The sequence below is a fragment of the Gorilla gorilla genome, chromosome 4 (assembly GCF_029281585.2).
Source record: "Gorilla gorilla gorilla isolate KB3781 chromosome 4, NHGRI_mGorGor1-v2.1_pri, whole genome shotgun sequence".
Taxonomy (NCBI): Eukaryota; Metazoa; Chordata; class Mammalia; order Primates; family Hominidae; genus Gorilla; species Gorilla gorilla.
This window is the reverse complement of record NC_073228.2, coordinates 183,812,926-183,840,313: the sequence shown is the minus strand read 5'-3', so window position 1 is coordinate 183,840,313 and position 27,388 is coordinate 183,812,926. Positions and strand designations below refer to the sequence as shown.

Below are 27,388 nucleotides of genomic sequence, written 5' to 3'. Positions count from 1 at the left end.
CCCACGGGCACCCAGCCAGCCCTCTCTTGCCAGCTTCTCTCCAGCTGCCCTGTGACTCCTCATCTGAGAGAAGACATTGTGGATCATTGTCATCAGCTTAGGTCCAACCACTGCAGCAATTTAGGGAAAACCTGTGGCTGTTCTGGGTTTTTTCCCCCATGACCACCTTCCCAGACGCCAGGGTGTTTTATGATAGGGCCCGGTAACTCCATGCCAGAAAACACCCAACTCTTCCTCTCCCTGCTGTCAGCCCGCAGCCCTCTCACATGACAAAGATTAATCTCTTTCCTCCTAACCTGCAGAGGAGAAGGGGACCAGCTCTCCAGACTATCGGCACTACCTTCGAATGTGGGCCAAGGAGAAAGAGGCTCAGAAGGAGACGATTAAGGATCTTCCCAAGATGAACCAGGTAGGCTCCACTGGAGCCCACAGTAGACATTTCTGGAGAGTTCTGACCAAGACTGGGCCCTAACATCACCGCACCCGCACTGCAGCATCTCCTGGTGGGTGGGAAGGCTCCTCCCTGCCTCTAGAGCCCGTTAGTCCTGGTTGCCAGTCAGCGATGATTCCAGAAAGACAAGAGGCCAGTTGCTCCAGGGCCTTGTACGGGGGCATGTTTCCAGATCGAGTGAGTGTCTGTGAACCAGGAGCCGGAGGCTTGTAGGCTACCTTTGACAAGATATGCGTTCCACACCCTGCACCCTCCCAGCCCTGCCCAGGGCTCTGCACACGCAGGCTCACATGCACCCTCCACGCCCGCTCTTCATTCACTGGTCTCGCAGATCAGGAGCATGGTGTCTTGCCAAGGGTCTCACAGCCAGAAAATGGGAGACCCCAGCTCCAAACTGCAAGCGTTGAGCCAAAGGCAAGTCTGGAGCACCAGCCTGACCATGGCCCTCGGGCCAGACCCACGGCCTAGCTGTGCCCAGTAGGGGACCCTGCAATCTGACCACTCCCCCAGCAGGCCTGGAGGGTGGGCACCACGTGCGATGAGGATTCTTCCCATTCTTGGGCCAGGGGGCCTAGACGTGTGGCTTCAGGACCTAGCACCCACCCTCCCCAGGACCCCCCTCCCCAGGATCCCCCTCCCCAGCTGACCCAGGCTGTACTTTCCTCACCATCACCTTCTAAAGAGCTTCATTCAAGGGCTGAGTTGAGGCTGCTTCTGATTAAAACCAAAGGTGATTCTAAAACACAACGGAGAAGTCCTTGTACTGACTGGATTTAGAGTCGTGGTAGAAATCCATCTCCCTGTGCCAACAGAACGGACCTAGAAACAGGGAGGCTCCAGGTCAGACCAGCATGCTCTGTGTGCCAAGAGAAAGGCAGCTGGAGGGGAAAGCCTTTTGAAGAGCTGTGTGGCCTCTCTGAGCCTGTGTCCTGATCTGTGAGATGGGACTGATGAGGCTCATGGAGATGATTAACAAGACGGCAGCCAACATCCTTAGGCTGGCCCTTGTCATCAGTTTGGCTAATATGGACCCCGTCTGACTGGTCTTTTACCATCTCCCTGTTCTTCTGTTTTTCTCCCTAAAAGGAGCAGTTCATTGAGCTGTGCAAGACGCTTTACAACATGTTCAGTGAAGACCCCATGGAGCAGGACCTGTACCACGCCATCGCCACCGTGGCCAGCCTCCTGCTCCGCATCGGAGAGGTGGGGAAGAAGTTCTCAGCCCGCACAGGCAGGAAGCCCAGGGACTGTGCCACTGAGGAGGACGAGCCACCGGCACCCGAACTGCATCAGGACGCAGCCAGGGAGCTTCAGCCCCCGGCTGCAGGAGACCCCCAAGCCAAAGCAGGCGGAGACACACACCTCGGAAAAGCCCCACAGGAGAGCCAGGTGGTGGTGGAGGGGGGCAGCGGCGAGGGACGGGGCTCACCCTCCCAGCTGCTGTCTGACGATGAAACCAAAGACGACATGTCCATGTCCTCGTACTCGGTGGTCAGCACGGGCTCCCTGCAATGTGAAGACCTTGCAGACGACACGGTGCTGGTGGGCGGGGAGGCCGGCAGCCCCACGGCCCGCATCGGCGGCACCGTCGACACCGACTGGTGCATCTCCTTTGAGCAGATCCTGGCCTCCATCCTGACGGAGTCCGTGCTGGTGAACTTCTTTGAGAAGAGAGTGGACATTGGACTCAAGATCAAGGACCAAAAGAAAGTGGAGAGACAGTTCAGCACCGCCAGTGACCATGAGCAGCCTGGAGTTTCCGGCTGATGCCTGCAGCTGTGAGGCCTGGCCCGAGGTGTCATCAGTGGGGCTGGCCTCATCTCCTGCCTTTCCTCCCTTATCAGTTTCTCTTTAAAGGTGTGCCCCTCCTGCTCTCCCAGGAGCAGTGAGTTGTGAGTGGAAAGAAGGCTGGTGCAGACCCAGCTGCCTTAGACAGATTCCCTGGGCCTGCATCTCCTGGCGCCGGCTGCTTCTGGGCCCAGGAAGAGGCTGTGGCTCCCACCTTCCTTACACCCGGTGGGAGCCCGCCTCGCACCAGCTGCACCTGCCTAGCATTAGAGGCTCTCAGATCTGCCCTTGCTTGCCTCATACCTCTGTGCCCCACACTGCGGCCATGCCAGCTGAGTCCCTCCATCCGTGGATGCTTTCCTGCAGCTATGTGGTACAGGGGTCATTCCTGCCTCTTGGCACCAGGTTGGGGGGCATGTGCTTGTTGGGCACCAAAGTGATGGAACCCTCAGGTGCTCTCCGGGAGCCTGAACCTCCTGACTGAGGAACATGGGTAGAACATGTTTATTGCACAGGGTGGGCGCTGCGCACAGGCGTGGCTGTACATGCGCTCTCAGCTCATCATCCTTTCCAGTAACTTTAAAAACATATCCCTCAGGTCCTGATATATTTCCTTGGATTCATTTCACTTGGCTAGAAATTACACTGTGCTCAATGCCTTAATAAATCCCTGAAAGAAATAAAACCCACTGTGTGCAATGCCTTGCTGTGGCCCCCAACCACTGCTTAGGCCTCCCAACTTCTCCCCAGGCCAAGTATGGGGCCCTGGCTGTGTTCTGGAAGTTCAAGACACTTAGTCCTCCACAGTGGGTGGAAGAGTGCAAGGCCTGCCAGGTCAGATGGAGATGCAGAACCTGCTGGTGCAAGCTGGGCAGGTCCTGACCAACCTGCATCAGGGGATGCCCTGAGCTCCACAGGTCTTCATGGGCAGGGGTTGTGGGTCCTGGTGAAGGAAGTGCATCCTCAGGCCTGGGCTGTAGCAAGCTGTCTGCCCTTGGGTTCAAGAACCAGACTGTGGAGCCAAAGGTGACCACAGGGGGCCCCAGGGCTGAGCCACAAGGATACCCTCACTTTGCATGAGGAGCTGAAACTGACCAGTGTCCAGTGTTAGCCCCCACATGGGGCTGCTCTTGCTTCTACTAAAAGATACAGCAGTTACCCCCTTATCCACAGGGGATACAGTGGATATCTAAAACCAGACCCCCAGCGGATGTCTAAAACCACAGATAATAACAAACCTTATACATACTGTTTTTTCCTATGCATACATACCTGTGATTAAGTTTATGAATTAGGCACCTTAAGAGATTGACAACAATAACTAATAATAAAATGTTAACGGTTATACTGTAATGAAAGTTGTAAATGTGGTCTGTCTCACAATATCTTCTTGTACTGTACTCATCTCTTTTCCAGGTGGCTGTTGACTCTGGGTAACTAAAGCTGCAGAAGGTGAAACTCAGAGGTACTATTGTATATCTCTGTGGCTGCTGTTTTTGTTTTAATTAAGTAGCTTTGCCTTTTTTTTTTTTTTTTTTTTTTTGAGACCAAGTCTTGCTCTGTTGCCCAGCATGGAGTGCAGTGGCGTGATCTCAGCTCACTGCAACCTCTGCCTCCTGGGTTCAAGCAATTCTTCTGCCTCAGCCTCCCAAGCAGCTGGGACTACAGGCGTGCGCCACCACGCCCAGCTAATTTTTGTATTTTTACTAGAGATGGGGTTTCACCATATTGGCCAGGCTGGTCTCAAACTCCTGACCTCGTGATCCACCCGCCTCGGCCTCCCAACGTGCTGGGATTACAGGCGTGAGCCACCATGCCCGGTCTGCTTGTTTGTTTGTTTTAGAGACAGACTGGAGTGCTGTGGCATGACCATAGCTCACTGCAGCCTCAAACTCTTGGCCTGAAGTAATCCTCCTGCTGCAGCCTCCCTAGTAGCTGGGACTACAGGCATGAAGCAGCATGCCTGGCTTCAATTTCCTTTCTAGTATTTACACAAACTACCATAAAATAATTTCAAATGATTTATACCAAAAAGACTGTTGTTGGCCTTAATATAATTAAGATATAATAACCCCACATATTTGGCAATTTTAAGTCTTACATTGATTATATTCAATTAGATTTGAATAACTTGGAATTTGGATAAATGGCTTTTTTTTTTCCATTTTTTGTCTTTACAGAGGTAAGATAAATGTTTTTAATATGTGGAAGTATAAGCTTGTGAATACACCAAAGAAATTAAACCAAAGAATAGGAAAGAGGAATCTGGCCTATTCACATGATACAATGTACGAAAATGTACAATAGTACTTTAATCCATAAATCATTCAACCTGGGAAGATAACTCAAAATGTTTAACAACCAGAACAGTAACATTAAATAATATATAGATAATACAAATAAATTTAAATTTTATAAGTAAACATGAATATTTTAAAACTGCTTACCAAGTAATATAAGTTGCATCAAACCACTCAACAAATCATTCTTATAATTTCCAAGAAAAAAAACTATATACATGAATTTTTAAAGGATTACAGGTTAATTGCCAAAAGGAGAAAAATATAGAGAAAAGTAGAAAAACAATTTTTCCTAGTGCTACAGATTACTCAGTATTTTGGTGTTTATTCTGTATTTTTTTTCAGTTTAACTGATGTCATATATGAAATTTTTATTCTACTCTTTTCATTAAGCATAAAACATTTTTTGCAGATGCCTTCTGTTCTCAGCCACAGTAACTCAAACGTAGAAATGAAGGAAGACCACCCAAATGAGAAACAGTATTCAGAGCTTGCTACAGCAAGGGAGTCAGCAACATCACCGGTGTGGGTAGGCGCAAGGACCCAGGGGGTGGAAAACGGGGAAGGCTCCAGGTGGTTCTGACCGCAGGCTGTTGGAAACTGGAGGTGAGCTAACAAGAAGCAGGATGTTTTCTGTGACTGGTTTGGGGAGCGCTTTCTTGGGTTGGTTCTGACATGGGGAGGGTGGTACAAAAAATAGAGGAGCAAGCAGTCCTGACCACGTCCTTCCCAAGCAGCCGACTGCCCGGTTACTGCAGAGGCTGCAGTCAGTTTATTGTCATTCGTTATCTGACCATTGTCTATTGGCATATTGTCTCTCAATTTTTTTTTTTCTGATAACTACTTACTGTACAAAAGTTGGAAAAATTTAAAAATTAGCATTACCTACGACCTTAGCCACACACACACACACACACTCCAGAAAATAATGCCGGTGTCACAGAAGTCAAACGATGTACTGTAATTTTGTAAGCTTGCCTCTCCACAGCACGTTGTCACTTCAAACTCAGGTTCTTGCTGCCTAAGAGTCCGTGCCGTTCTTCAGAACACTGATTTCCATTTCTTCCTAGTGTTCTTCAGGGAACACCAGGGAATGAATAATAAATCACCTAGGTGAAGGGATTCCTTTCTTGGGGTAGCAGTATTGCCAGGTTGCTTTCCACGGTTTTGCATTTGACCGTTCTCCCAGCACCCTGTAAGAGGGGTAGCCCTCCCTGCACCCTTGTCAGGATTGGGTGTTTTCTTCAACGGGATGGTTTCTGCTGTTAAAAGTGAGTGTCGGCCGCGTGCAGTGGCTCACGTCTGTAATCCCAGTACTTTGGGAAGCCGAGGCAGGTAGATCACCTGAGGTCAGGAGTTCGAGACCAGCCTGGCCAACATGGAGAAACACCGTCTCTACTAAAAATACAAAAATTAGCCGGGCGTGGTGGCAGGCATCCGTAATCCCAGCTACTAGAGAAGCTGAGGCAGGAGAATCACGCCACTGCATTCCAGCCTGGGCGACAGAGCGAGGCTCTGTCTCCAAAAACAAACAAACAAAAAACCTCGCTTTTTTTGTGATAGTCACTGTGTAAAAGTTGGAAAAAAAATTAAAATTACAACCCTAGACACCGAGGGTTGTACGGTGGGAGGTAATTTTAATATTTTTTGTATTTTATTTTCCAACGAGGTTACAACCCTAAGCCACACAGGGTTGCGGCGTGAGCGTCGGGCTGCGGGGGCGCCTCCACCCTCCGTAGGGTGGGCCTGGGACGCTCCCGGGGCTGCAGGGGGACCGGCTTCACGCTCGGCGGCCGCGCGCCTCCGCCGCCCTCTCCGGGAAGCGTGGGTCTGGTGAGCCCCTCCGTCTCCCCGTATTCCACCCCGGGCTCCGGTTCAAAGGCTAACTGTTCGCTGCTGCCTAAAAGCACGGCAGCGCAGGCCTGGCAAGGCGGCCCCTCAGCCCCGCTCCGCGTTGTGTCCAAGGACTGGTCAGCGGAGGCCCTGCCGTCTCAATTCCAGTCTCCCCAGGGCCGGAACCGCTGCCTTAGGAAGATGCGGGCACGGCCGTGCTCAGACGACGAGTCGGCTACCAGGAATCCCGCACCCAGGACTCTTTCCGAGGTCGGAGGGGCGCAGATGACCAGCGAGAGGCGCGGCAGGCTAGAGGGATCCCAGTGCGCAGGGGCGGGGCCGCGGCGGCCGGAGCGAAGAGTATAAGCGCATGCGAGACGGCGTAGGGAACTAGAGGGTCCGGAGCGCGTACGTGGGGCGGGGCCGCGGCGGGACAAATGCAGAGCGCACGCGCTTGGCTGGCTGGCGACTGCACAAGCAGGGATGGCGTCGCTTCAGCGTTCTCGGGTGCTACGCTGCTGCAGCTGCCGCCTCTTCCAGGCGCACCAGGTCTGGCGGGTGCCAGCCCCCTCCTCCTCCTCCGGCGCGGGGACAGCGGACGGGGAATGGCGGGGCTGTGGGTGTTGTCTCGAATGGCTCCGGGATGCACCGGGCCCGAAGGAGTGCAGGGACCGCTGAGGGCGGGTCTCATTGGGGTCGCCCCCGCATAACGTTCTGAGCTTTTTATTTGGTTCTTGTACAAACCAGAGGTAATGGTTTCTGCGGAGGTGGCCTCTTGTGAATTGTAGCAGGTAGTGGGAGAACCCGGTTGAGTATAGCATCCTTTACGCAGAGCCTACCCCACGAAGTAGCCCTGTCTCAGTTTCAATGAGAGGGGGAGGACGGTTCTTAGAGACCGAGCGCGCCGCGGCGGCGTCCCTGCTCCACACCTGGGCGCCCTCTCCGTCGCCCCGCGCCTCTGCCGCCGTCCGTTTCCGCGGGGCCAGGGACTTGATATGGCTGTTCGCCGACGCATAAACCACGGGCCCCGGAGTCTTAAAGACAGATGATCTGTGTTTCTAGAACATATTTGCCTCCCTAACTTTCAGCGTGCCAGATAGAGAATGCCACTTAACCTTTTCCGGATCGCACCTGTCTCCCTGCTTGATATCACTTAACACTGCAGTCACCGTATTCGCTTCTGATAGTCCCTCCCTCCTAATTATTGGTAATCTGCTATGCCCTGAGAAAGAATAGCATCAGACTTCTTTTTGTTTTTTTTTTTTTTGAGACGGAGTTTCGCTCTTGTTGCCCAGGCTGGAGTGCAATGGCGCGATCTCGGCTCACCGCAACCTCCGCCTCCCAGGTTCAAGCAATTCTCCTGCCTCAGCCTCCCGAGTAGCTGGGATTACAGGCATGCGCCACCATGCCCAGCTAATTTTGTGTTTTTAATAGAGACAGGGTTTCTCCATGTTGGTCAGGCCGGTCTCGAACTCCTGACCTCAGGTGATCCGCCTGCCTCGGCCTCCCAAAGTGCTGGGATTACAGGCGAGAGCCATTGTGCCTGGCCTGGATCAGACTTCTTTAAGAGGTATGTTAAAAAGTCAGCAAGATGCTGAGTATGTGTCTCTAAGCTTGCATTTAATGCTAAGCGTTTGTAAGGGCCATTTTAAGGGCTCAGAAACTTTTTACTTGTTTTCTTTCGGGAGCTGGGTCCTAAGAGTTGCAAATAAAGGGAGATCATTTGCATTTTTAAATTATTACACGTCTAATGTTTCATGCTCTTTTTTAAAAACAAATTTTCCATTTTTATTTCCGTTTTTTGTTTTTGAGACAGATTCTCACGTCTCACTGTCGCCAGGCTGGAGTGCAGTGGCGTGATCTCGGCTCGCTGCAACCTCTGCCTCCTGGGTTCAAGCGATTCTTCTGCTTCAGCCTCCCGAGCAGCTTGGACTACAGGCGCGCGCCACCAAGCCCAGTTAATTTTTGTATTTTTAGTAGAGACGGGGTTTCACCATGTTGGCCAGGAAGGTCTCCATCTCCTGACCTCGTGATCTGCCCGCCTCGGCCTCCCAAAGTGCTGGGATTACAGTGCTGGTGTTACAGGCCTGAGCCACTGCGCCCGGCCTCTATTTGCTTGTTTGTTTTCCTGTTTCACTCTTCCATGTTCACCAGTGTTAATTTATTTATTTATTTACTTATTTATTTTGAGACAAGGTCTCGCTTTGTCGCCCAGATTGGAGTGCAGTGGTGACAATCACAGCTCGCTGCAACCTGCACCTCCCGGGCTCAGCTGATCCACCTTAGCCTCCCACGTAGCTGGTACTACAGGTGTGGGCCACCATCCCCAGCTAATTTTTATATTTTTTGTAGGAATAAGGTTTCGGCCATGTTGCCCAGGCTGGTCTGGAACTCCTGGGCTCAAGTGTTCTTCGCGCCTTGGCTCCCAAAGTGCCGGGACTACGGGTGTGAGCCAGCGCCCCTGACCCTCGTGGTCATTTTCAACCCTATGAAATGTGAGTTGCCTGGCCCCGGTGGCTCACGCCCATAATCTCAGCACTTTGGGAAGCCCACAGGGCAGATCACTTGAGCTCAGAAGTTCCAGACCAGCCTGGGCAACGTAGCGAGACCTTGTCTCTACTAAAATTCAAAATAAAATAGCTAGATGTGGTGGCGCGCATCTGTAGTCCTAGCTACTCAGGGGCGCTGAGGCAGGAGAATCGCTTCAGTCCAGGAGGCAGAGGTTGCAGTGAGCCGTGTTCACACCACTGCACTCCAGCCTGGGCGACAGCCAGACCCTGTCTCAAAAACAAAGAAAAATTACTTGAAACCAAAGAGGACAGCAAGTCGGCTATGTACTACTTTAATTTTAATTGTAAGTCGGCTGCGTACTACTTTAACACGTTTAACTTCAACATCCTTTGACTTAGGCATCATTCCCATCTTAGAGAAATGAGAAGTCCGAAATACACAGGAATCAAGTGGTTTCTCCCTCTAGTAAGTGGCAGAACCACACTATCTCAGCAGTTCCTGAATTAATTCCTTTACCAGCTTCTGTGAGTCCTAAACTTTTAAAAATGCTTTTCTTGGTCTGGTGCGGTGGCTCACACCTGTAATCCCAGCACTTTGGGAGGCCGAGGGGGGCAGATCATGAGGTCAGGAGTTCGAGACCAGCCTGGGCAACGTGGTGAAACCCCGTCTCTACTAAAAATACAAAAAATACAGGGCATGGTGGCACGCACCTGTAATCCCAGCTACTTGGGAGGCTGAGGCAGGAGAATCACTTGAATCCAGGAGGCAGAGGTTGCAGTGAGCCGAGATCACGCCACAGTGCTCCAGCCTGGGCGACAGAGCCAGACTCTGTCTCAAAAAAAAAAAAACAAACAACTTTTCTTACTTGTTTGTATACTCACAGAAAATCCACAGTTTTATTGGTGTTTTAAGGTAGAAGCTGAGAAGTAAAATTGCTAAGTCATTACCCAGTTCAATTTTTGGTAGGTGCTCATTGTCCTCCTTAGAATCCGTTTGGATACTTCCCCCGAAAACCTCATGATTTTGTATTAGGATCATATTAATCATATTAATGTTAATGGATCAACCTAGACATCTTTGTGGTGTTAAACATGATCCATTAAGTTTCTTCAAGTAACCTTGGTATCCCTTGGTAACATTTTATTTGTTGCTGTTATAAATGGATTCTTTATCAATTATGTGTTCTAATTAGATGTCTGCTCATATAAAAACTGTATTAATTTTTGAAGGTATCTTAATTTTGTACCTAACCACTGTATTAGACTGTCTGGTTTTAGCGGCTTCTCATTTCATTATGTTGGTTTTCGGATAAAAAATTATGTCAGGTAGCAGCCGGGCGTGGTGGTTCATGCCTTTAATCCCAGCACTTTGGGTGGGTCACTTGAGGTCAGGAGTTCGAGACCAGCCTGACCAACATGATGAAACCCTGTCTCTGCTAAAACCACAAAGTTAGCCGGGCGTGGTGGCACATGCCTGTAATCCCAGCTACTTGGGAGACTGAGGCAGGAGAATCTCTTGAACCTGGGAGGTGGAGGTTGCACTAAGCCGAGATCTCACCATTGCACTCCAGCCTGGGCAATAAGAGCGAAACTCCGTCTCAAAAAAATAAAAATTAAAATTAAAATTAAAAAATTGGCTTTTCTTTGGGAGGCCAAGGTGGGCAGATCATTTGAGGTCAGGAGTTATTTCTGGTATTATAATTATGTCTATAAATAATGATAGGGTTTTCCGCTCCTTTATAATTTTTATACATCTTACAACTTTCTTCTAATTCCATTGGCTAGTACATCCAGAAAAAAATGGTAAATAATAGCGGGCAGCCGTGGCTTGTTCTTGACTTCCATGTGGAATGCTGGTAGAGATTCTCCAGCATTAGAGTGGTTTTTAGGCATTTTATATGTTAAGAGAGAACACATCTAGTCAGGTTTAACAAGAATTGAAAATAAATGTTACGGAATTTTTTTTAGACCCAAGTTTAACAAGAATTTAAATATTATGCAATTTTTTTTACAGCTTCAATTTGAGTCTTACGGAGTGTTTTTGTTTTGTTTGGATTTGGTTTTGCGAGACAGGAATATTATGGAATTTTTTTTTACAGCTTCAATTTGGGTCTTTCGGAGTGGTTTTGTTTTGTTTGGATTTAGTTTTGTGAGACAGCCTCTTGCCATGCTACGCGGGCTGGCCTCAAACTCCTGGGCTCGAGTAGTCTTGGCCTCCCTCGTCGCTGAGACTACAGGCTCAAGCCACTGTGCCCAGCCCAATTTGATTGTGTTTCATACAGATAGCCAGTTTTCCCAGCACCAACCCGGACTTGTTAAATAGTCTGTTCTTTTCTCACTTTTAAAGTACCACGTTTATGAGTATGATATGCTAAATTTTTACACATGTGTTGGTTTGTTTCTGGACTCCTTCCATCAGTTTTTAAAATTATTTCAGGCCAGGTCCGGGCCTGGTGGCTCACGCCTGTAATCCCAGCACTTTGGGAGGCCGAGGCGGGCGGATCACGAGGTCAGGAGATCGAGACCATCCCGGCTAACACGGTGAAACCCCGTCTCTACTAAAAATACAAAAAATTAGCCGGGCGTGGTGGCGGGCACCTGTAGTCCCAGCTACTTGGGAGGCTGACACAGGAGAATGGCGTGAACCCGGGAGGGGGAGCTTGCAGTGAGCCGAGATCACGCTGCTGCACTCCAGCCTGGGCAGCAGAGCCAGACTCCGTCTCAAAAAAAAAAAAAAAATTATTTCAGGCCAGGCATGGTGGCTCACACCTGTAATCCCAGCACTGTGGGAGGCCAAGGCAGGTGGATCACTTGAGGTCAGGAGTTTGAGACCAGCCTGGTCAACATGGTGAAACCCCATCTCTACTAAAATACAAAAATTAGCTGGGCATGGTGGTACACACCTGTAATCCCAGCTACTTGGGATTTAAAAAAAAAAAAATTTCAGAACCAATTCCATTTGTTTTTTGTTTGTTTGTTTTTTTGAGATGGAGTCTCACCCTGTCGTGTAGGCTGGAGTGCAGTGGTGCAATCTTGGCTCACTGCAACCTCCACCTCCCAGGTTTAAGCGATTCTCCTGTCTCAGCCTCCTGAGTAGCTGGGATTACAGGTGCCCGCCACCATGCCTGGCTAATTTTTGTATTTTTAGTAGAGACTGGGTTTCACCATATTGGTCAGGCTGGTCTCGAACTCCTGACCTTGTGATCTGCCCGCCTCGGCCTCCCAAAGGGGGATTACAGGCATGAGCCACCGAGTCCAGCCCAATTCCATTTTGTTTTAAATAATTATCTGAGTTGTATTTCTGAAATTTCATTGCAGGTAAAAAAGAGTGTCAAGTGGACATGCAAAGCTTGTGGAGAGAAGCAGTCCTTTTTGCGGGTGAGTCCTACAAAACGGAAAGCAAGTGGGGCGCAGGCCTGCAGTGAGCCCTTCCAGGGAGTCCCAGCATGCCACAGCTGGGATCATCCTCTCTCAAACAGAGTTCCCCAGACACGGAGCTCCTGCTTCCGAGCTTCCTGTTCCTTCAGGAAGTGAAATGGATGGAGCAGAATCTGGAAAGGTACTGCCATTTGATTCTTCATTCAGCAAGTATTTCTTGAGTACTTTCTGTGTGTCAAGCACTAGGGAAACAGTGGAAAGTAAGCCCATTGTCATTCTTGCCCTCACAGATGCACTTGTGTGGAAGGGGAAGAGAAACTAATGCACACATGCATCTACATAATTTAAAACTCGGCTGAGCACAAGGAAAGGAAAGCACTGGGGACTGTGAGAAGATGACAGAGGAATCAGGGCAGCCGGGGAAGGGCAGAGGCCGTTGGTGGAGGTGGAGGTGTGGGATAGTGGGCTCAGGAAGTGGAGGCAGGCAGGGGCAGGCTGTAAATGCTCTCATCCAGCTGTTTGCAGCTGGCATTCAGTACGTCTTTTCAGTCCGTCCGTATTGCCCCTCCTGAACTCTAGGACCCCAAACTGTCCTGCATCCTTTGCCTTACTGAACTTGCTCTTTTCCTGCTCCAGCCCCAGTGCCACCTCTCCCTTCACCTCTCATCTTTCCTCTCCTCCTACAGCCATGTGCTTTCTTTCTGACCTTAAACCCAAATTTGGTCCCTCTTCAGGCCTTTGTGCTCACTGTGGAGTTCCCCTCCCTCTTCTCAGTATCCTATGGAAGTTACATAGTCGTGTGTTTATGCACGGATTGTCCATCTAAGGCTGTAAGTTCCGTGAGAACAGAGGCTTTTTATTTACTGGTGTATCCGCAGCACGTAGCACAGTGCTCGTTGTTTGTGGAGTGAGTAAGGAACCAGCCCAACCTTGTTGGGTATTTAGGTTGATTTCTCTTTTGACTGTTATGCACAACTCTACTGTGAAGCTTTTTACAAAAACCTCTTTATCCATGTGGCCAGCTGTTTACTGTTTACTTAGGACAAAGTCCTAAAAGTTAAATTGCTGTTTTTTGGGGTTTTTTTTTTTTTTTTTTTTTGAGATGGAGTCTCACTCTGTCACGCAGGCTGGAGTGCAGTGGCGCGATCTCGGCTCACTGCAACCTTCGCCTCCCGGGTTTAAGCGGTTCTCCTGCCTCAGCCTCCTGAGTATCTGGGACTACAGATGCATGCCACCACATCCAGCTAATTTGTTTTTTGTATGTTTAATAGAGACAGGGTTTCACCATGTTGGCCAGGCTGGTCTTGAACTCCTGACCTCAAATGATCCACCTGCCTCCGTAGACAAAAACATTTCATAATGTTGGTGAGTGCCTTCACCTGATATTTTTTATTTTTTTATTTTTTTTTAGACGGAGTCTCGCTCTGTCACTCAGGCTGGAGTGCAGTGGCGCGATCTCGCTCACTGCAAGCTCCGCCTCCCGGGTTCATGCCATTCTCCTGCCTCAGCCTCCTGAGTAGCTGGGACCACAGGCTCCCACCACCACGCCCGGCTAATATTTTGTATTTTTAGTAGAGATGGGGTTTCACCATGTTAGCCAGGATGGTCTCCATCTCCTGACCTCGTGATCTGCCCACCTCGGCCTCCCAAAGTGCTGGGGTCACAGGCATGAGCCACCGTGCCTGGCTGATATTTTTTTTAAAAAAAGGAAAAAAAACACTTCAGAATGGGTTCAGCAAAGTTAAAAAATAAATAAATAAATAAATAAATAAATAAATAAATAAATAAAGGCTGGCAAGGTAATGAGATCTCTTAGGGAATCCAAGGGGCAGAACTTCATCCCCGGTCCTTTGAAAAACTAGCCCCAAGAACTGAAAAGCTGCCAACAAGCCAGACATCAGCTTTTCCTGCCCATCACCCAGCTTCTCCCTATATCTTTACTCCATTTTCTCCTCTCCTTCCCTTTCTGTTTCTCCCCAGACTGTTCAGTCAGATTCTCTGCTCCAAGTCCATAGAATCTCATTCCAAGCCAACTGGAAGAGCTGAGTCTCAATTATAAATTCCTAGGAGAAGCAACCTGGTTGGCCCAGGCTGACTCGGATGTCCACCTCTGGTCCAGTCAACTGGGATTGGGTCTCAGAAGAGAGGGGCTGGCTTACCAGGTAGGCAGACACCCCACGTGGTGAGCATGGCTTGTTTGAGATGTATATATTTCTACATTCTCCTTGAGGAAGCCTTCTTACTCCCCTCAATGCCTCTGTGCCGTGTGTGGTATGTGGTGTATGGCTGACTAGGCCACAGTAACAAACACACCAAAATTGTGGTGGCTTAATACAATAGACGTTTCTCTTGCTCTCATAACAGTCCTGGGGAGACGATAAGGTCAGCAGGGCGCTGCCCTTGATGTGGTTGCTCAGGGATCCAAGCTCCTGCCATCTTGAGCTGCTTCTATTCCCTGAGGCTCATCTGTAGCTGCTTCTAGCCACTGAGAAGGGCAGGTGCTTGGAGGAGCTACCGAGAGGCTTTGAGGGCCAGGCTGGGAAGCAAGTAACAGTGCCATGGAAAGAGGCTGGTTTCGTGGCCACCCCTGACCACACGCACACTGGAAAATGACATCTAGTTTTTGGGAAGAATGCGCTTCAATATCCAGCCAGCAGTCCCTGCCCTGTGGAAGAGCACACCGCTACTGGTTATGCCAGCCTGGTCTTTGCCATTTCCCCCTCCAGCTACTCTTCTCCGTTCTCAGGCGAATGTGCTCCAAACAGGACTGCACTCCCTACGTGTCCATTACAATTGCTTTTGTCAGCGTCAGCAGTGGTCGCTGTGTTGCTAAAAACAGTGGTTGCTGTGTTGCTAAAAACAGTGGTTGGTTCTCAGTTCTCACTTGACTTACTAGCTGCCAGGCACTGGGAGTCCCCCGGAATTCTGTGCGCACGGGACATCAACAGTGCTCCTGCCAGTGGGGTGTTGAGGAACAATGGACACGTAAAGTGTGTGTGTCTGATCACAGATGTGCTCCATTGTCCCAGCACACTTCACTTACAAAACACAGGTTCAAAGGCCAGATTGTTAAGAATTTCAAGATGGCGAAAGCAGAGCGGCTGTCACACCCTGAAGCTGATTCTGCCTGTGCCATAGCAGGACGCATGCTCTCAAATTCCATCTCGTACCATCTGCCTGTGCCATAGCAGGACCCAGGATCTCAAATTCAGGCTCTTAACATCTGCCTGTGCCATAGCAGGACTCATGCCCTCAAATTCCATCTCGTACCATCTCCCTGTGCGATAGCAGGACCCATGCCCTCAAATTCTGTCTCGTACCATCTGCCTGTGCCATAGCAGGACCCGTGCCCTCAAATTCCGTCTCGTACCATCTCCCTGTGCGATAGCGGGACCTGAGCCCTCAAATTCCGTCTCGTACCATCTGCCTGTGCGATAGCAGGACCCAAGCTCTCAAATTCCATCTCGTACCGTCTTCCCCTTAGACCCCTCAGCTCCAGCGATGCTGGCCTCTTTGCTGTTCCTCCAAAATTTCAGGCTCAGGGTCTTCACACTCATTCTCATGTATTGCTTCTGCTGGAATGTTCGTCCCCTAGACAGCCATGTGGGTTGCTTCTTCATATCTTCCTGTTTGTGCTCAAACGTTACCTTCTTAGAGATGCATTTCTTGACCATTTTGAACACCTTATGTAAAACGGTATGCTCTTATGTACGACCTCTTTCCTGGCCTTGTCTTTCTCAGGAGCACTTACTAGCATCTGATAGGTTACATGGCTCACTTGTTTCTTTCCTGTCTCTTCTCACTTGAATGTGAGTTCCATGATGACAGGGAGTCTTGTCCATTCCTGTATTGTCTACCCCAAGATGAGGCCTGGCACACAGTTGGTATTCAATAAATATTTGTTGGATGAATTTGTGATTGCTAAGTGGGAAAAAATGTATTTTATTTTGGATTCCTTTGATTATCAGTGAAGGTAAGTATCATTTCATATATTTTTTGGCAGTATGTTATACAATATGGCAATATGTGTTACTTCTCTTGTGACCTTTTTACTCATGTGCACTAACCATTTTGTGTAGGGCTTTGGGTTGAGTTTGGCTTCAGTAGGTAGAGTTCAGGGTGATTGTGGGACAGCCACATAGATGTAAACTATTAGTTCCGAGACTGTTGGTTTGTAAATCATTCTAGAGACAGCCGTCAGTCATTAGGATTCCTGCATGCTGCTTTAGGGGTCTTTGGGCCTTGCAGAATACAGCTTTGTCCTCCCTGAGGTGCATCTCAAATGGATCTGTTTCTCAGCATTCTGCCAGCACTTTTTCAATGTAATATATTTTTTGGTTTCTCAGGCTTATGGTGAAGGCTCTGGTGCTGACTGTAGACGCCATGTCCAAAAGTTAAATCTACTACAGGGACAAGTTTCAGAGCTGCCACTCAGGTACAGTTGTTTGAGAAGAGCGTGGTTGTCTTGCCCTGTTTTCGTCTTGACTAGATAACAGAAGTACACAGTGGAAATCCTGGGCCGGGCACTCTGCTGTGGCTGGACCTGCCCCAGGTCCCTGCTGTCACTTTGCCATCTGAGGTCAGCAGCTGCCCTCAGAACCGACCCCGGGGATGTTTAGAATACTGGGGCTGAGCTTCACCCGAGGAGATTCTCACCTGATTGCCTGTGATGAGGTCCAGACCTGTGGTTTTTAAAGCTGGCAGGCCATTGCTCTGTGCCTCCAGAGCTGAAGGCTCTTGACACAGCTGTTCTCGTTTGTGGCTGGCTCACCAAAGAGGCCCTGGTAGGACAGACCCCACTGGGCCTGGGTCAGTGGAGAAGTCCCTTAGACTTCCACGTCTTACAATATGGCAGTCAAACACCCTGAGCAATTCTCCCACTGAAAATAACTAAAAATGCTAGCTATTTTAAATGCACTGATGAGCTGACAAGAAAGTAACTCTTGGCCAGGCGCGGTGGCTCGTGCTTGTAGTCCCCGCATTTTAGGAGGCCAAGGCAGGCAGATCACGAGGTCAGGAGTTCGAGACCAGCCTGGCCAGCATGGTGAAACCCCGTCTATATTAAAAATACAAAAAAATTAGCCCGGCATGATGGTGCATGCCTGTGATCCCAGCTACTCAGGAGGCTGAGGTAGGAGAATCACTTGACCCCAGGAGGCAGAGGTTGCAGTGAGCCGAGATCGCGCCATTGCGCTCCAGCCTGGGTGACAGAACGAGACTATCTCAAAAAAAAAAAAAAAAAAAAAAAAAAAAGTAAGTAACTCTCAGAGGTCAAAAATGAAGAAGCGGGTCTGATGGTGGTGGGTTATGAGAACTGATTAACATTAGTGTCACTAACGTTGGTATACAACTCTCCACTGCTAAGTTTAACTGGCTTAAAAAAAAATGTAGAAGCCGAAATCCAGAGAGGAAGCACCTGAGCTGCTGGGGTGATTGAAGCCCGGTGCTCTGGAGCCTCCATTTCGACGGCTGGGAGGGGTGCAGGAGGCCCTCAGAAGACAAAACCTACGGCAGTGTGGGCGGACCAGTAGGACACCTCCTAACAAAACTGAGCTCCCGGAGGACTACACCCTCGGTGTACAAATGAACTAGATCCACTCTGCAACAGGCAGCTTGCCTGTATTGACCTTGGCAATGGCTGAAGAGGGGGAAATATCTCTAAGATTTTGGAAATAAAAGGAAGTAGTTGCATGGTTTTTCAGCCTTTTACATACCCTGTGTGAAAAGCCTCAAGCGGAAAATTTATGTTTTAATTGTCCCAGGAAGCAGAGGTAAATGGAGCTCCTCTTTGCAGCAATATATCTTCAATTGCTGGGCCTTAAAGTTCCCACAGAGGCCGGGTGTGGTGGCTCACCCCTGTAATCCCAGCACACTGGGAGGCTGGGGCAGATGGATCATGAGGTCAAGAGATCGAGACCATCCTGGCCAATACGATGAAATCCCGTCTCTACTAAAAATACAAAAATTAGCTGGGCGTGGTGGCGGGCGCCTGTAATCCCAGCTACTAGGGAGGCTGAGGCTGGAGAATTGCTTGAATCCGGGAGGCGGAGGCTGCAGTGTTCCGAGGTGGTGCCACTGCACTCCAGCCTGCCAATAGAGTGAGACTCCATCTCAAAAAAAAAAAAAAAAAGAATCCCCAAAGAAAAAGTTCCAAGTAGCATAATATACTCAGGAGTTTAAAATCATTTAACATTCAAGGAAATACGCCACCAGGAGCAAAAGATAGCAGATCAACAGTCAGAAAAGTCAGACCCATAAAGACTTCAGAATACGTGATATTGCATGTTTAATATATTTAATCCAATAAAAGAAGTGGGTGATAAGATGAGGGCCTTCAAAAAATAGGTGTATTTGAGAGCTTGTTTGGAGGTTCTAGCAGGGGAGTGCAGCTACTCATATACCCTGGACCAAAGACCGCTCCTCCTCTATTGGAGGTGGTCGTCCTGTTCGACCAAGCGCACAGCTTCAGGAGGGACGCACATGGAGTGGTGAGGGAAGAAGGGGACACCACCTAGCCATCCAGATCAGCTAACCAACCCTGGTGATTGATGGGGTGACAGATGGTGCAGCCACATCACCCTCACATCCAAAAAAATAGGTGTATTTGAAAAAGAACCAAAAAGAGGCCGGGTGCAGTGGCTCACACCTATAATCCCAGCACTTTGGGAGGCCAAGGCAGGCGGATTATTTGAGGTCAGGAGTTCAAGACCAGCTTGGCCAACATGGTGAAACCCTGTCTTTACTAAAAATACAAAAGTCAATTGGGTGTGGTGGCACAGGCCTGTAATCCCAGCTACTCAAGAGGCTGAGGCATAAGAATCGCTTGAGCCTGGGAGGCAGAGGTTGCAGTTAGCCAGCCTCCGCCTCCCAGGCTCAAGTGAGGCCTGCACCAGAGTGAGACTCTGTCTTTAAAAAATAAAAGAGTTTGTAGAACTTAAAAGTATAATCATTGAAATTAAAAATTCATTTCAGGCCGGGTGCAGTGGCTCATGCCTGTAATCCTAGCACTTTGGGAGGCCAAGGCAGGCAGATCACTTGAGGTCAGGAGTTCATGACCAGCCTGGCCAACATAGTGAAACCCCATCTCTACTAAAAATACAAAAATTAGCTGGAAATCACTTGAACCCAGGAGGCGGAGGTTGCAGTGAGTCAAGATTGTGCCACTGCACACCAGCCTGGGTGACAAGAGTGAGACTCCATCTCAAAAAAGAAGAAATTAAAAATTCAGTGGACACGTTAAACAGATTAAATGCAGCTGAAGAGAGAATTAGTGAAATGGAAGATAAATCTAGAAAATTATTCACAGTGCAACAGAAAAATGGAAAAGTAGAAAATATAAGGGAAAGTTGAGAGACGTGGAGGTTACAGAGGAGAGTTCTAGCAAAAGATAATTAAGAGAATGGGGCAAAAGCAATAACTGAAGAGATAAGAGCACAGCATTTTCCAGAATCAAAGACATAACATTTTTAGATTAAGGAAACACAGTAAATCCCAAACTGGATAAAAGCATTATTTTATTTGCAAATAGCATGATTGTGTATGTAGAAAATCCTAATGAATCTACAAAAAAGCTACTAGAACTAATAATTTAGCAAGATCACAGGAATACAAGCTCAACATACAAAATTAAATTGTATTTATATATATATGCAGTGGACAATTGGAAAAATGATTTTTAAAATCAAATACCAGCTGGATGCATACTTCACGCTTGTAATCCCAGCACTTTGGGAGGCCGAGGTGGGTAGATCACTTGAGCCCAGGAATTTGAGACTAGACTGGGCAAGATGGCAAAACCATCTCTACAATAAAAAGAAGAAAAAAAAAATTAGCCAGGCGTAGTGGTGCGTGCCTGTGGTCCCAGATACTCAGGAGGCTGAGGTGGGAGGATCCACCTGAGCCCAGGGAGGTTGAAGCTGCAACTTATCTCCATTGTCATGTGATTCCATCTTCCAGCAATCTTGGCTCACTGCAGCCTCTGCCTCCCGGGTTCAAATGATTATCTGCCTCAGCCTCCTGAGTAGCTGGGAATATAGGTATGCACCACCATGTTGGTCAGACTTGTCTCGAACTCCTGACCTCAGGTGATCCACCTGCCTCAGCCTCCCAAAGTGCTGGGATTACAGGAGTGAGCCACTGTGCCCAGCCCCTGGTCATTTTTCAAAGGGCATATGTATGGTCTTCCCTGAAGGTCTCTAGAAGAAACTGTCAGTGCCAGTGAAGAAGAAAACGTGGGACACCAGCAGGCTAGGAATGTGAAGCAGCAGGTAAGCCTCAGGCCCACCTGCCCCAGGCTGGCTCTGTGTCAGGGAAGGGATGAATGCACAGATGTATCCAGTAGTCATTATAGCAAATGTGTGTTGATGCCACCCAATGACAGGCAGTTGGCTTAAAGCTGCAGGGAACACAAAAATAAACCTGTACCTTTTGTAAGGATGGAGGCAGCCATGTGTACCAAGCATTACAATACCCTGCAAAGGACTCTCTCCTCTGCTTGGAGAACTCCTGAATGTAGCTCAAATATGACCTTATACTGCTTCCCCTTTGCTCCCACAGCACTCTGGGCATACCTCTGAGAGGGAAAGAATAATGGGGTAAAACACCTGGGTTTCCGTCTTTCCTTGTTCCAGACTGCAAGCTGCTGTTTTTTTTTTTCCCCTCTGAAATGAGGTCTCACTCTGTCGCCCAGGCTGGAATGCAGTGGCGCGATCATGGTTCCCTGCAGCCTTGACTTCCTGGGCTGAAGTGATCCTCCCACCTCAGTCTCCTGAGTAACTGGGACTACAAGGGTGCCCCACCACGCCCAGCTAATTTTTTTTCTTTTTTGTAGAGGCAGGGTCTCCCTATGTTGTCTAGGCTGGTCTCAAACTCCTGGGCTCAGGCCATCTTCCCACCTCAGCTCCCAAAGTACTGGGATTACAGGCATGAACCACTGCACCTGGCCAGATTCACACTTTGTTATAAGCAGAGGAAGATGCTCTTCTGGTACCTGTGCCTGTGCTTCCAATTCGGTCCATTTACAGACTTAATTTTATATCATTCTCATCAGAAATACTTTTTTGCATCCTAGTTTTCAGTTGTATCATTCTTCTGTGCTGCGGTATAGTTTTCAGTGATTTTCATTTCTTATTTATTAATTTTTGAGACAGGGTCCCCCTCTGTCACCCAGGCTGGAGTGCGGAGGCATGATCGCTGCTCACTGGAGCCCCGACGTCTCAAAAAACAAAGTATTTACAGAATGTAGTAGATGCACCAGTATTGATTCCTTATTATGTGGCATTTAGGTTGTTTCCACACTTCTGCTTGCCTGCCTGCCTGCCTCCCTCCCTCCCTTCCTTCCTTCTCTCCTTCCTTCTTTCCTCCTTTTTCCTCCTTTCGACGGAGTCTCGCTGTGTCCCCCAGCCGGAGTGCAGTGGCGTGATCTCAGCTCACTGCAACTTCTGCCTCCTGAGTTCAAGCAATTCTCCTGCCTCAGCCTCCCAAGAAGCTGGGATTACAGGCACGCACCACCACGCCCGGCTAATTTTTGTATTTTTAGTAGAGACGGGGTTTCACCATGTTGCCTAGGCTAGTCTTGAACTCCTGAGCTCAGGTGACCCACCCGCCTCAGCCTCCCACGGTGCTAGGGTTACAGGTGTGAGCCACCGCGCCTGGCCATGTTTCCACACCTCTGTTCTTTTTTTTTTTTTTTGGAGACGGAGTCTCACTCTGCCCCCCAGGCTGGAGTGTAATGGCACCATCTTGGCTCACTGCAGGCCCCGCCTCCCGGGTTCACACCATTCTCCTGCCTCAGCCTGCTGAGTAGCTGGGACTACAGGTGCCTGCCATCACGCCCGGCTAATTTTTTGTATTTTTTTTTTTTTTTTTTTTTTTTAATAGAGACGGGGTTTCATCGTGTTGGCCAGGATGGTCTCGATCTCCTGACCTTGTGATCCGCCAGCCTCGGCCTCCCAAGGTGCTGGGATTACAGGTGTGAGCCACTGCGCCCGGCTACTTCCGTTCTTATAAATGAAATTTGCTGTTTTTTATAAGACTGGGACTGGCACCTCTGCCTTCTCTGTGTGGAATCACTGGGCCAGGGAGCATAGACTTTCATGAGTCTCTTGGTGGGCCGTTCCCTGCCGCCTTCCCGAGGCCTGTGCCAGTGCGCACTGTCCTGCCAGCATTGCAGGGTATTGGCGTCCATCACCTTCCAGCCGGTGCCTTTCCTAGAGTGGAGCTGGACATGACTCCTGAGATCCTCAGGCCCAAGAGTTGGGCTAGGGGTTTTCGATAAAACTGCCTGGTTTCCAGTACTGAGAATCAACTTTTTTCTCAATCTGGCAGGAAAAATCGCAGCCTTCAGAGAGTCGCTGGCTGAAGTATCTAGAAAAGGACTCCCAAGAACTGGAGCTGGAAGGAAGAGGAGTGTGTTTCAGCAAACAGCCTTCATCCAAAATGGAGGAGCCAGGCCCCCGCTTCAGTCAAGACCTGCCTAGAAAAAGGTACCAAGTGCGTCTCCGTTCCAGCCGTGGCCCAGGGCCTCTGCTGCCTCCAGCATTGGGGCACCAGTGAGCCACTGTGAGCATCAGCCAAGCGCGGGAAGCCTAGGTGGCAAGTGCCAGCAGGTGGGAAATCGGGCAGCTGCTGCCACTGCTGGCCCCACGGCCCGCCTGGGCATTGGGCACTGCCGGTGCAGAGGTGAAGGCTGGGCAGGACACCCGTGTGCACACCCTTTATGATGCCCACTTAATTCTGAACATATCAGACTGTACTGACCCCAGGGGAGTGGTCGGAGTAGCTGGCAGGCCTTAGAGCTTTTAGCTCAGAGAAGCAGAGGCCTCAGACTTGAAGGAAGTTTTCTTCTGCTTCAGGCATTTCAGTGAGATTTTTGGAGAGACTGCTTTAGGTTAAGGATCTAGGGAGGCTCTTAGAGGGCAGGTGCTTTCAGGAGGTAGATTCTGCTTTCAAACCACAACCTTCATCCGGGTACAGTGGTTCACACCTGTAATCCCAGCACTTTGGGAGGCTGAGGCAGGAGGATCATTTGATCCTCCAGTCCGGGCAACACAGGGAGACCCTATCTGTACAACAGATTTTTAAAAACAAATTCATGGGGCATGGTGGTGCATGCCTGTGGTCCCAGCTACTTGGGAGGCTGAGGCAGGAGGATCACCTTGAGCCCAGGAGGTCAAGGCAGCAGTGAGCCATTGCACTCCAGCCTGGGTGCCGGTGAGACCCTGACTGAAATAAAAACAAAACTTTCTAGCACCTAGAAGCTGTGAAGCAGGGGAGTGGGGCCTGGGCGGTGGCTGGACACCCTGAGCAGCTGCCTGGGAAGCCGTAGGAACAAGCAGGTGGCCACCCGAGCCTGTGGGCCATGTGATCGCGGAGTCAGGCTCGGGGTGCCACTGGAGAGTAGCACGGGACTACTGACGGTCCTGTCCTGACAGGAAGTGGAGCGGGAGCACTGTCCAGCCTCCGTGCAGCCGTGGCGTGCAGGACTCGGGTGGCTCTGAGGTCGCCTGGGGACCCCAGAAGGTCAGTGACAGAGAACAGTTTCTCTCTGGTCCCAGTGACCACTGAGCGTGTGTGGGATGATTCTGTCTTTTGTCACAGTTGACGAAGTGTGCGATTCCTACCCGCAGAAAGCACATCTTCCCACCTGGGTTTCTTGTCTTTTCTGTCTGAAGCCAACTCCTTCCTCGGGTCTGTACCCCCTTTTCCCTCCCATGCCTCTCGTCTCCCATGAGGGTAACTCAGGACCAAAGAGCATTGTGACCCTTGGAGCAACTGAGGTTGGCCAGCAGGTCAACCTGACGATGGGTCACGGCCATCGTCTCATTCTGCGTGGAGCACGGGGACCTTTGTCCGGGCAGGAGTCGTCAGCGGGCCGCCCTGAATCCTGGGAGATGCTTCCCTCCACACTTGCATTTGCCCTGCTGTGGACTCTTGTATGTGAGGCACTCTTCACTTAGGGTGTTGTCTTGTTCTTTTTTGTTTTCTGAGACGGGGTCTCACTCTGTCTACCCAGGCTGGAGTGCAGTGGCAGTCATAGCCTACTGAAGCCTCAACCTCCCAGGCTCAAGTGATCCTCCTGCCTCAGCCGCCAAGTAGCTGGGACCACAGATGCACATCACCAGACTGGCTAATCTTTAAAAAATATTTTGTAGAGGCCAGGCGCAGTGGCTCACACCTGTAATCTCAGCACTTTGGGAGGCCAAGGTGGGTGGATCACTTGAGGTCAGGAGTCTGAGACCAGCCTGGCCAACATGGTGAAACCCCATCTCTACTAAAAATAATTAGCTGGGCGTGGTTGTGCACGCCTATAATCCCAGCTACTCAAGAGGCTGAGGCAGGAGAATTGCCTGAACCTGAGAGGCATAGGTTGCAGTGAGCTGAGATTGCATCACTGCGCTCCAGCCTGGGCAACACAAAAAAAATTTTTTTTGAGAGACATGGTCTCACTATGTTGCCCAGGCTTGTCTCAAACTCCTGAGCTCAAGCAATCTTCCCACTTCCCAAAGTGCTGGGACTATAGGTGTGGGCCACTGCGCCTGGCCCGTTTGTCTTGTTCTTGAAGCTTCCAGTCCAGCAGGCCCCACCGCATATCCAGTGCTGCAGAGTGCAGGGTTTGCTCTGCCTGTCAGAGGAGCCAGGGCACAGCAAGGGCACTGCAGTTGGGAGTCCACTGGGCGTCAGTCACTGCCCCCACTCCCACATCAGCCAAGGTCGGTCTCCGCTGGCCTTGCACCACGCACAGAGCACTGGCTCATGCCAAGAGGCAGAATTCAAACTTTGATGTTGCCGCCAACTAGTTTTGTGATCCTGGGTAAGTAAGTGGCTTTGAATCTCCAAATCCTAGAAGAATGACCAGAGAGTCTGCCACGGGCCAGTCCCTGGGCTGCATTGTGTAATGGTATCATTGTGTTTCATGCTCCCTCAAGCCTGTTGCTTTGTTTTAAAGGTGAGGAACTGAGGCTTGCAGTTTTTGTGCGGTCACGGCAAGTTCAGTGGCAAAGCCGACGTCAAGTTTCAGGGCCGCAGAGCCTCTTCCGTACTGCCTGGGTGGCAGTGCTGCAGGGACCCACTCTATCGCTGCTTTCACATTGCTTTTCCCTTTGTAAGCAGCACAACCCAACTTTTTTTTTTTGAGTAGGAGTTTCACTCTTGTTCCCCTGGCTGGAGTGTAATGGCACGATCTTGGCTCACTGCAACCTCCGCCTCCCAGGTTCAAGCGATTCTCCTGCCTCAGCCTCCTGAGTAGCTGGGATTACAGGCGCCCGCCACCACGCCTGGCTAATTTTTGTATTTTTAGTAGAGACAGGGCTTCCCCATGTTGGCCAGGCTGGTCTTGAACTCCTGACCTCAAGTGATCCACCCGCCTCGGCCTCCCAAAGTACTGGGATTACAGGCATGAGCCACTGCACCCAGCCTTTTGTTTTTGAGACGGGGTGTCACTCTGTCACCTAGGCTGGAGTGCAATGGTACAATCACACCTCATAGCAGCCTCCATCTCCCGGGCTTAAGTGATCCTCCCGAGCAGCTGGGATCACAGGCACTCACCACCACAGTTGGCTAATTTTTTGTAGAAGAGGGGGTTTCACCATGTTGCCCAAACTGGTGTCAAACTCCTTGGGCTCAAGCAATCTGCCTGCCTCGGCCTCCCAAAGTGCTGGGATTCAGGCATGAGCCACTGCTCCCAGCCTACAACCCAACTTTCTTTTTTTTTGAGACAGAGTTCGCTCTCTTGCCTAGGCTGGAGTGGAATGGCATGATTTAGGCTCACTGCAACCTCTGCCTCCCAGGTTCAAGTGATTCTCCTGCCTCAGCCTCCCGAGTAGCTGAGATTACAGGCGCCCGCCACCACGCCCGGTTAATTTTTGTATTTTTAGTAGTGATAGTGTTTCGCCATGTTGGCGAGGTTGATCTCGAACTCCTGGCCTCAGGTATCTGCCTGCCTTGGCCTCCCAAAGTGCTGGGATTACAGGCGTGAGCCACTGCGCCCGGCCGACACCCAACTTTCAGAGCATCTTTGGTTCCTGGGGTGAGAGAAGCCAGACCCCAGCACCAGTCCTATCCCACAGGGAGCTCGGTGCTGCCACCTCTGCAGCTGCAGAACCCGGCAGGCTCTGGAGAGCTGCTCCCCGGTGGGAGGTAGCAGAATGGAGCCAGCGCACCCCTTTCCCGATGTCTCGAGGCCCTTCTGCTCAAAATTCTTTTGTAGGCACCGGTAACCTGATTCTAAGGTCCCCAGGAGATGGATCACCTGATGACATGAGAATGTCTTGTTTTTGGAAAGCCTGGTCATGCAATTTAGCAGAAGGTTTGTGGTGAGGTGGAAGGCGTTTATTCGCTTTGTCTTGCTAACCCTCAAAATCAAAGCCTGTCCCAGCCTGACAGCTTCCAGCAGAAAGTGTCAGAACCAGAGGCCCAGCCAAGGCCCAGGCAGGGCAGGTGGTCCTCCTGGGCCCTGGCATTGTTCTTACAAATGGAGGGCATGGCCGTCTTCTCTTTCAGGGACAGGCTGGCCTGACATGGAAGGTGGAACAAGGCAGCAGCCCCTGCCTCCAGGAGAACTCTGCAGACTGCAGTGCCGGGGAGCTGAGGGGTCCTGGGAAGGAGCTATGGAGTCCCATCCAGCAGGTTACAGCCACATCCTCTAAATGGGCGCGATTTGTCCTGCCACCTAGAAAAAGTTCACATGTGGACAGTGAGCAGCCAAGGTCTCTTCAGAGGGACCCCAGGCCAGCTGGTCCAGCACAGGCTAAGCAAGGGACCCCCAGAGCACAGGCCTCAAGGGAAGGCCTCAGCAGGCCCACTGCCGTTGTCCAGCTTCCTCGGGCCACACACCCCGTCACATCCGGGCCTGAGAGGCCTTGCGGGAAGACCTCATGGGACGCAAGGACTCCCTGGGCAGAGGGTGGGCCCCTGGTCCTGGAGGCACAGAATCCTCGACCCACACGACTATGTGACCTCTTTATAACTGGGGAAGACTTTGATGATGATGTGTGATCTGGGACTGGCAGGTTATTAATCGAGATACACTTGTTAGGAGGGACAGGGTTCCCCTAAGGCACTTTTAAAGATACTCTGTAAGAACCATTAACAATAAACTTACTGTCAATCATTTCTCTCTATGCAAACGT

At 50.1% G+C, this 27,388-nt stretch overlaps 2 protein-coding genes across 6 annotated transcripts in view; both read left to right on the top strand.

The window, feature by feature from the left end:
• Positions 1-3,592, top strand: part of TBC1D9B (TBC1 domain family member 9B) — a 45,564-nt gene extending 41,972 nt beyond the window's left edge. For both annotated transcript variants that reach the window (XM_004043140.5, XM_004043141.5), the window contains 2 exons: positions 303-409; positions 1,538-3,592. In XM_004043140.5, coding sequence (XP_004043188.1) covers positions 303-409; positions 1,538-2,218 — 788 coding nt within the window. In that variant the 3' untranslated portion in view covers positions 2,219-3,592. The remainder of the gene's footprint in view (positions 1-302; positions 410-1,537) is intronic.
• A 3,123-nt stretch (positions 3,593-6,715) lies between these two features.
• Positions 6,716-27,369, top strand: MRNIP (MRN complex interacting protein). Of its 4 annotated transcripts, XM_055386506.2 has the most exons (8): positions 6,776-6,921; positions 12,201-12,260; positions 12,362-12,441; positions 16,607-16,695; positions 20,452-20,527; positions 22,587-22,744; positions 23,693-23,780; positions 26,760-27,369. In XM_055386506.2, exons 1-8 carry the CDS (start codon positions 6,810-6,812, stop codon positions 27,252-27,254), a joined length of 1,158 nt encoding a protein of 385 aa, XP_055242481.2. In that variant the 5' UTR covers positions 6,776-6,809; the 3' UTR covers positions 27,255-27,369. The 4 variants fall into 4 exon arrangements, with proteins under 4 accessions (XP_018882124.3, XP_055242481.2, XP_055242482.2 ...); XM_019026579.4 differs by lacking the exon at positions 12,362-12,441 and having other exon boundaries at positions 6,716-6,921; XM_055386507.2 differs by lacking the exons at positions 16,607-16,695; positions 20,452-20,527.
• Positions 27,370-27,388: the final 19 nt, after the last annotated feature.